General features: G+C 34.5%; 1 protein-coding gene and 1 long non-coding RNA gene across 2 annotated transcripts; both read left to right on the top strand.

Annotated features, from left to right (window-relative positions):
* Positions 1-557: 557 nt before the first annotated feature.
* Positions 558-5,073, top strand: LOC107824207 (bifunctional monothiol glutaredoxin-S16, chloroplastic). Its single transcript, XM_016650950.2, has 2 exons — positions 558-1,044; positions 4,370-5,073. The coding sequence occupies exons 1-2, from the start codon at positions 652-654 to the stop codon at positions 4,871-4,873; spliced, it is 897 nt and encodes a 298-aa protein (XP_016506436.1). The 5' UTR covers positions 558-651; the 3' UTR covers positions 4,874-5,073.
* A 576-nt stretch (positions 5,074-5,649) lies between these two features.
* LOC107824208 (uncharacterized) lies at positions 5,650-8,484 on the top strand. Its single transcript, XR_001656807.2, has 2 exons — positions 5,650-6,177; positions 8,217-8,484. It is a non-coding gene; the product is annotated as an uncharacterized LOC107824208 (long non-coding RNA).
* Positions 8,485-9,501: the final 1,017 nt, after the last annotated feature.

Genomic DNA, 9,501 nt, shown 5'->3' with positions numbered 1-9,501 from the left:
TTGTAGGGAGAAATTCAAAAATAAATTTATAACTGGTCATTGACAAATAGCCATAATTTCAAAAGTAATCAAAATTTAGCCAGTTTTCATATAAAAATAAATTTGAACAAAAACATTGTTCAAAATTTGAAAAATATTCCAGTATAATATACTGAAATTCCAATATAATATATTAAAATTATACTGGAGTTGCAGTATATTATACTGATCCAGCATAATATGCTGGAAGTTCGTAAACAGGTGCTCCAATCTCTATTATATTATGTTGGAACTTTCTGCGTGTTGGAGTTCCAGCATAATATGCTGGAAGTTCATACACAGATGCACCAATCTCCAATATATTTTGTTGGAACTTTTCGTGTTGCAGCAAAATAGTGGCTATTTTTAATGACTTTACAAACGCTAGCTATTTTTCAATTACCTGTCCGAAATTTGGCTAGCGCGTGCTATTTTTACACATTGTATACCAGTGTATATGAGGTGTTTCACCTTGGGCTAAGTTGATGGGCTACAACTACTCCAATTAATCAAAATAGCCCAATTGTTGAGCCCAAACAAAAAATATTTAACTCGTCCAACTTCAGTCCACCCTTCAGTATCCACCATTTCTTTCTTCTTCTTCACCACCTTCATCTTCTTGGTGTTATAGCCATGGCCTCATTGAACATCTCATATCTCGCAAAACCCAATTCTTGTCTTCCCATTTTCTCCAAATTTTCTGCCCAAAATACCCCTTCTTTTTCCTCATATTCTCTTCCCAAACCCTCTTTCCTTTTCCCTTCGATTGCCCTCCGACCCAAAAGCAGAACCAGAACTCGCCACGTAAGCACCGTCGTTTCAGCTGTAAAAAAGCTCTCCGAGACAGACCCTTTAACCGTGCCTCTAGAACCTGTCGAAATTTCTGGAACCTTCCCGAAGGAATCTGGTGTATATGCGGTGTATGATAGTAATGGTGTTCTGCAATTTGTTGGCATATCGCGAAACATTGCCGCCAGCGTTCTTTCTCATAAGAATACTGTACCCCAACTTTGCTCTTCCGTAAAGGTAACAACTTTGCGTATTCACATTCACTTTCTTTTTTAGTTTGCCCCAAAAAGAATGTTATCTTTCCGTATTTAGAAATAATATGACTCTAAACTTTCCAATTTACATGATTTATAGCCAAACACAAATATATATATATGGCTTTTTTAGACCCAATTTTCAAAAATGTATCTCTTTAAACTTTGTGCCCGCTCAAACATTGTCCCCACTCTAACAGGGAGTATTTTTTTTTTGATAATTAATGCAAAATTTTAAATATTTATGATCTTCTCGCTTTAATTTTGTTATGATGCAAAGCATAACTAAATCCAAACTCAGATAGAGGAGAAGGGTTGGGATAACTTGTAGTAAGTTGATGGGACAAGTTAAAGGTTTGTAACTCTAATGAGAATTGGGGCGTCGTTGCTCACCTAGCAACTGGTTAGATGGTGTTTGATGGACATGAATAGAACGGAATGGATACAGAGGATTTATATGGCGGACCCAAATAATTGGGATTGAGGCGTGGTTAATTGATTGATGCTGTGAGAAACAGTTTAGGATGGAGAGAACGAATTTCTCGTTTTTGGGTTTGTTGACAAAAGGGTATATAGAAGTGAAACTTTTGACCAAGGTTCTTCTTGGTGGTGCTATGAGTAAAACCACTTGCAGAATCTTTGTTGGGGTACAGAGACTTAGAAATCGATTTGAATTAGCATGTCCAAGTTAGAGTAAAGTAATATGCTGTGCAATTATGGTGAAATGCACATTGTGGTGACAATATACGGAGAACCTTGGGTTTTACTTGTCATAAAAGGTTGCTTCTTGTTGCGTGTTCTTTTTTGAGTTAGTAAAATACACTTTGTGACCCGAGAAATGAAGCCAATTTTGCTTTTCTTCTTAAAATTTGGTTTCAGTGAGCTATTCTGTTGTGCGCTTCTTCCATTGTGCTCTGTCCCTGCTTCAATTTATGTTACTCAATTAAGTGAAAGACTGAAAATTCTGTCTCAGATTGAGAGAGGGTAGTTCCCATAGTTTGGTTGCTAGCAAATACTATTAACTTTTGTATTGGGTCTTCCAAATCATGAGAGCACACTTGGAGCATAAGTAGAGTTGCTCCTCTTGTGACCGGTAGGTCACGTGGTTGAGACGTTGAGTATGTACGTGTTTGGAACTGCCTCTTTGCAGAAATGTAAGGAAAAGGCTGCATATTGTATATGTCCACTCTCCCTTTGCTCCTTTGCCATAGAATACTTCATGCGTGGAGTATGCCCTTCAATTTTTTCAAATCATAGTGGAACAAATTGTTAAAGGAGCTAATAACATGGTTACATAGCCTGCAGTAGCCTCATTTGTATTATTAAGGGTCCTCCTTTTGGTTCGTTCTGCCTGGTCTAGTGAGTCTCTTTAGTCTCTATTTGCAAGAGTAGAAGATAATGGGAACTAGTTATTGCAAATCTGCAATTAGTTCCTGGAGTGACCCTTTCCTGATATTTTCCCTCCTTTGTCCCAAAAGGGAAAAAAAGGAAGAAAAGAACTCTCTTGAACATAGGACGACAACGTTGCCTCTTTAAATGGAAGAAACTCAAAGAGAAACTCCTTATAAAGCCGGGGGAACATATTTATTCGACTATGAATGGGGTGGGCATTCGGTCGGTTCGGTTCGGTTTGAAGAAATTCGGTTCGGTTATTAGGTTTTCGATTTTGTAAAAGTAGTAACCGAAACAGAACTGAAATAAGTTCGGTGCAGTTCGGTTATTCTAATTTCGGTTCGGTTTTCGGTTTGAACATTATCATATTGGACTCCTTCTATGTAATAATACGACTGGCGAATTTGTTGATTTTTCCCAAAACTTCGAAATTGTTGGAAATATTGTGTTTATAGAAAAAAATAGACTAAACTTTGCACACTTTATGGATCATAAAATTCAAACATAGTGTAAATTACAACTCTGTGTGAAATTCTCCCGGTATCTATCACATATGCTATGGAAGTTTTAATAGACTGAAAGTCGTTAAGATTGGAAAGTTGATGGACTTACTTAATTGGGTTGAGTCTTTGATAGATTGGACCTAATAGTATTAATTTATTACCTATGGGCTTAGCCTATATATAACTTAAAGAACATATATGTTAATAATTCGGTTTTTCGGTTAACTGAACTAAAAAACTTAATAACCGAAAACCGAACCGAAATTTTAAAATTTTAAACCGAAACCGGCCGAACAAACCGAATAACCGAAACCGAAATAAAAAAAAAAATCGGTTCGGTCAGTTTATTCGGTTCCGACCGAAATATGCCCACCCCTGATTGAATCTTTATTATTTGAAGTGCACAATCCAGCCACTGGAACTGTGTACGCTTTGGGCGGGAAGATCAATGTTGTCTGATTTTCCTGACTAACACTAACTAAAAATAGAAGAGCGAGCATAAGCATCACTGTCCTCATTGTTACCGATCATCATTCTGCCTCTGCCTGCCGCTGCCACTGCTGGGTGTCAGCTTGATAAGTTTTAAAATCAATTCGTTATGCCCAAAGCTGCCATAGAAAGCTTGTTTCTAGTGCTCAAAGTGGCTAGAGAAGGTTCTGCTAGTACAACGGAAAACAGGTGGTCCACATTTCTGATTGAAGGCATTCATGGTTTCATTCTATTCTTGGTTACTTACGTCACTACATTATGCTTCGGAAGGAAACAGATTGGCATTTGGTTTGGTCGCTGCTCGGCATCTGGCAATACCATCCTTTCGCTTCTGCCTCTAATCAGCACTCTTTTATCATAATATCATTTGTTATAAGACACAGTACAACTGTAAAAGGGAAACATAGCGAGAATACTAGTACTCTGTATGTGGAATTTTGATTACAGTGCACAAAAAGCACACCATGTTGAATAAACATCCACTTCAGTTTAGAGCATAAGAAGACGTCTTGACAGATATATACTACCGATTTGCTCTCCAACATGGCTAATTAGTTATAGTAACAGGCATTTTACTATATTTTGTTTGGCTAAATTATACTAATAGCATTTTACTGTTATTTGACATGAATATTTTCTTATCATCTTACATAACTTTGTTAAACATCACATGCACGGCGATTCTTGCTTAGAATCTCAACTGCTGAGACCAATTCCCGTGTGCTCCTTGAATGTTATATCGGAATCCTCTAAGCAGTGTAAGCATAATAAATTGCCTATCTTCTTAACAATGAAAGACAAATTTGTACTTATTATTTCTGTTGAAATGATTCACATCTGTTTTTCTCTCCTTTCATGGTTTCACTGATTTTTAGATTATATTTTTCCTTTGGATACTTGATAACTGAAATTACTGCATTGTAGGTTGGTGTGGTAGATGAGCCAGATAGAACAGCTTTAACCGAATCATGGAAATCATGGATGGAAGAGCATATTGCAGCCACCGGAAAGGTACCACCGGGTAACGAACCAGGAAACTCAACATGGGTACGTCAGCCACCAAAGAAGAAGACTGATCTGAGGTTAACACCAGGTCGTCATGTGCAGTTGACAGTGCCCTTGGAGGACCTCATTGACCGGCTTGTGAAGGAAAACAAGGTGGTTGCTTTCATAAAAGGGTCAAGAAGTGCACCACAATGTGGATTTTCACAGAGGGTGGTTGCCATGCTTGAAAGTGAAGGTGTCGATTATGAAAGTGTCGATGTACTTGATGAAGAGTACAACTACGGATTGAGGGAGACGTTGAAGAACTATAGTAACTGGCCTACATTTCCACAAATTTTTGTGAAGGGTGAGTTGGTTGGTGGGTGTGATATCTTGACCTCGATGTATGAGAAGGGTGAACTTGCCACCTTGTTCAAAAGCTAAATGTTCAACTAGCAGTAAAAAGAATGTACCTTTATTGTAAGAGTTGACATGAGATTATATACATCATCGCACTAATTCACTCATCAGTGTATCTGATGTTCTGGAAATAGTGGAATAGTTGGAAACAAATCATTGTTTCTGTGTATAAGAGGACTTTGTTATAACTAGCAACTTGGAAATTTTTGGGTTTTTGTCATAAAGAACTCCTATATGGATCTTCATGTGCTCTGTTGATGTAATCGAAAATGTATTGGATAAGGAAAACAGACAATGGCAAGACTTATACAAGATGGATGAGTGCCCTCTCTAGATTCTTTTTGATAATTTTCATGATGGCATTTGCAAGAAAGCTGTGGATGGAATCTGTTTCTTCCTTGTATGCACTTTTGAATTCTGATATTAGTAGTTGTATTTTCCAAATCTATGCAGGACGCAGTGACTCTTATAAGTGGCCCCTATTAGTTAACAGGGGCATCCCATCTCCTATCTCGTTCTCCCTTTCCGGTGCATTTATAGCCTATTTTGAAAAGTGTGTTTATTTGAAAGTACTTTTAGTGAAAAATAGTTTGTGATTGACTAATTAATTTGAAAAATATTTCTAAGCAGCAATTTGTGTGTTTGACCAAGCTTTTAAAAAATGTTTTTAAGTGTATTTTTTTTTTCAAAAGTGCTTCTTGGAAAGAAGATATTTTTTTCTGCTTCTCCAAAATTGTATCTGCGTCTATTCAAAAACACCTTTTTTTTTCTTCTAAAAGCTTGACCAAACATTTCAATTTTGAAAAAAGTAACTTTTTTGAAAGATAAAAAGAAAAAGTACTTTTCAACTTGGAAAAGCTTGGCGAAGCAGGCTATTAGTATGCTTAAAACTTCCTCTTCACAAAGTTTGTTAAGCTTTGACCATTATGTGGATTTCACTTTCCCGTTAGTTAGTGGCGGAGCTAAGCTCCCTTTATCCGAACATTATCTATCTATTGTCTATTGTATCTATTATCTATTACTATTTATTATCTATTACTTTTGTATATAATTACTAATAAATTTTTATTTTTGGGAAAAAGCTAGAAGCTGCCAAGTATTTAGGTTTTAGGAGTGTTTAGATTTTTCTTTGCTTAGGATTAGGTTTCTTCACACTTTTCCTTAGGTTTAGGATTAATTCTTTATGTTTTTCTTTCTTTAGGATTGTGCCTTTACTTTGTTTAGGTATCCAACAACCTTATGGAAGAAGCAAGCAGTTAGCATTGTCCGTACGCAAAACAATTTGAAAGATTTCAGATTTTCGTATGATCCTGATCTGCAGCTTTTTGGTAAGACTCTGAACTACTTTTAGGCATTATATAACCTTCTCGATTAGATTTCATTTACCAGACAATTGTTGTATTTTCACTAGAGAAGAAAACAAATTTGACTATATGAGATTGGAGGCATAATAATTGAAACATAATTTCTGTAAGTTTGTTACTTTATTTTTCTTCACTTTTTTTCAACCAGTAGTTGTCTGTGAAATTCTAACTGATGAAAATTCAGTTCTTAGACTATGTTATTGTGAGTTAAAAAGTTTATTGCAAATACACTTTTTTGAGTCACAAGTGTTAATATAATTCTGCTTATAGCACCACGACTATGAATTTGATATTATTTCTTTTTTATAAATTGAAATATTCCATAAGCACAAAAGTATTGATTAATATGCTCTTTATTGAGCGAGTGTTCTTTTTTATTTATTTAAAAAGTTCTCTTTGTTATGGATGTGATTGTTTTTTTTCTATTTAATTTAACTTTAAGAGATAGAGCTTATAATATTTTGTCAATGCAAGATTTGCTGATAATTGAATTATTCGATCATCAATTATATGATAATTCTAAACTCATATTTAGAAGTTAAAATTTTCATATTTAGAATAAGTATGACTTGAATTCATATGGAGAACTTAAATATTTTATATTTTTTTATTTGTTAATTTGAATAAATTCACATCGAGAACCAGTATGCTAGCTAAAACATTAAGTGTAAAGTTTCTAAGACTCTAGATATTGCTTGACTTACAAGTTACAATTAATGACAACATGTAGGTGGCTACAAACTTGTTTGAATAGCAACAAAATTATACATGTTTACATCACTGTTCTTATGCTTCTTAAACAACCTTCTTTAGCTAATTCGCGAATAACTTTATTTGCATGTAATCAGATTTTTTGCCTTTAACTTTATCATTAGGTTTGGTACAACAATATAACATATTATTATTCATAAATAAAAAATTTATAATTATAAAGATTATATAATGAACTTACCTAAGTTCTTCGTCTTTGCAAGTCCAAAAGATACTCAATAACTTTGAATTCAAGTTAGTAATACAAGCATTTATTTTTCTTTTTAAACGAAGATTGCATCTACCTCGACGTTAGTTGTGCTATTACACAATTTGTTCCTATTCTATATACTAAATACTTTATTTATTGATAGATACAAAATACACGTGCAACGCATATATTTTAAAACTAGTACTATATAAATAGGGCAAATACTTTTTTTTTTTTTTTTAATGTATATATAAGTTTTTGAATTCCTTTGTCAATCTTTTTGTTAGGATTCTCGGCTTTACCGCTGCCTTTATTTTGGCGGAGCTAAATTTAATGAAGGTATTTCAAAAAAGATTATCTTGTGTAAATAGGATTGAATTAATAAATGACTAGTGACTTGAAAGCCGATTATGTCGCGACTTGGCAAATGCAAGTGGCTAAAAAATGACAAGCAGATGAGGACAAAAGGTCATGGATTTGAAGCGCGTTCTTGTCCTTTGGCTCTACATAAATAAATAAACCACCGATTACTCTAAATAAACATGAGCGGTTTGGCCTCTGGAATTAAGTTTTCTCTGTAAAACAAACTTTACTGCTTATCTCGCCCACCCCTTACTCTGTGTAAAGCATCTCTGTCTTTACCGCAATAGCACGTACCGGGCATAACTTCAAATGTGCTGCTCGTTTTACGTTAAGACTTCAAACTAGCATAATAATTTTCCTAGTGCCCGTCTCTCATCTTGCATATCATTTAACCATAATAAATTATATGCATTCTCATCCAATTTAATTAATTAACCATAGTGAGTTAATCTGATTTGGTGTAAACATCCGGTACGGATAAGTTTTTTCCCACTCACGATTGTTTAACAACATGACATTGAGCGCCCGTCGCACGCGCATAATCTAATCTTCAAGCTTCACATTTCAAACTTCTCGCCAAAATTGTTGTTAATTAGATGTTTGACACTCTTAGAATATGCAATACAATATTTCTTATAATAATTGCAGCCTCCCCCATTGTTCTATTTTATTTTTTCAGATGCTTCTCAGAAGTTCAACATGAATGGGTGCACAACAATCACCGGAGAGATGGTTCACTAATAGACCGAGGGATAAGTCATTCAACTCCCGCAATATTCCTTATGAATGGGTGTACAGTGACGAATTCAAAAAATATTAAAATGTTATATTTCGGATTTTAACCTGTGATCTAAAATAATTTTTGAAACCGTTGGTTCTATACTAAAATCTTCTCTTATGTTAAGGGATTCAACAGTTGATATATAACTAAAAAAAATTTGTTTTTATCTTGTCTATACCGTATAATTTTTCTATTCCCTTTCTGTTAGGGATATAGTAGATATGTCCTAGATCCAATCTCATATTTGATGATTTGAACATATTTTTTGAACGTTATTTGATATATAAAAAAAATATATGACATTCTTTTATCATAAGTATTATTAATTGTTTGATTAATTTGATAAGGTCCTTGATTAAATTTTGAGATTAATGAGAGCAAAGTCCCTTACAATTTAATCTAAATTTGTTCTTGATCGTAGGATTATTAATTTGGACATTAGTAATCCGGTTAGATCAATATTTATGTGATAGTCTTTAAGCGATAAAGATTAGTTGATCTCATTAACTGAATCACATAGATAGATGATGCATATAGAGATATGATCATTGAACTGACTCATTGGATAATTCCTAATGGTTAGAATTACCATAAACTATCAATATGATATTTTCTTGAAGAATGTGATGTAGAAGTTTCCTTTGACCTGAGATCGTCATAGTAATTGACAAGTTATTTATTGTGCTTTGATACCAGACACCTATGGCCCTAGGGCGATAGTTGAAATGATACTGGGCATGATTAAATGCTTGTAGAATTAGTGATTGATTAAGATGAAATCTGTCAACTCTTGGTAATGAGTTTAAGCTCCATGTTGTCATGAATTATAAACGACCAAATTAAGACCTTGGCCAGGGCAATTGAATGAAAGAAGAAATGAGTTTCTTAGGTCATTCGATGGTCGATTATATTTGACATGAACACATAGTTGGTCGCCTATTAGGATTTGACAGTTGAACCATATCCTAGGGTGACTCAGAGCTATAAGGACGGAAGGAATTACTACATTATTCTTCTACTGGTTCTTGAGAGTAAATTGTATACTTCATGTTATCCGGTCGTTAAGGAGTGTTGCTAGACGCCACCCTTGATTAGTATATTGATGTGGTCAATTTACTACCGGCTTAGTATTGAACCTATGGGGTCGCACACTAACGAGTGTTCTGATCTTTGCTAAAGGATT

Source organism: Nicotiana tabacum, chromosome 10 (genome assembly GCF_000715075.1).
Source record: "Nicotiana tabacum cultivar K326 chromosome 10, ASM71507v2, whole genome shotgun sequence".
NCBI lineage: Eukaryota > Viridiplantae > Streptophyta > Magnoliopsida > Solanales > Solanaceae > Nicotiana > Nicotiana tabacum.
Note: the sequence above shows the minus strand (reverse complement) of the source record. Positions and strands in the feature narration are given on the sequence as shown.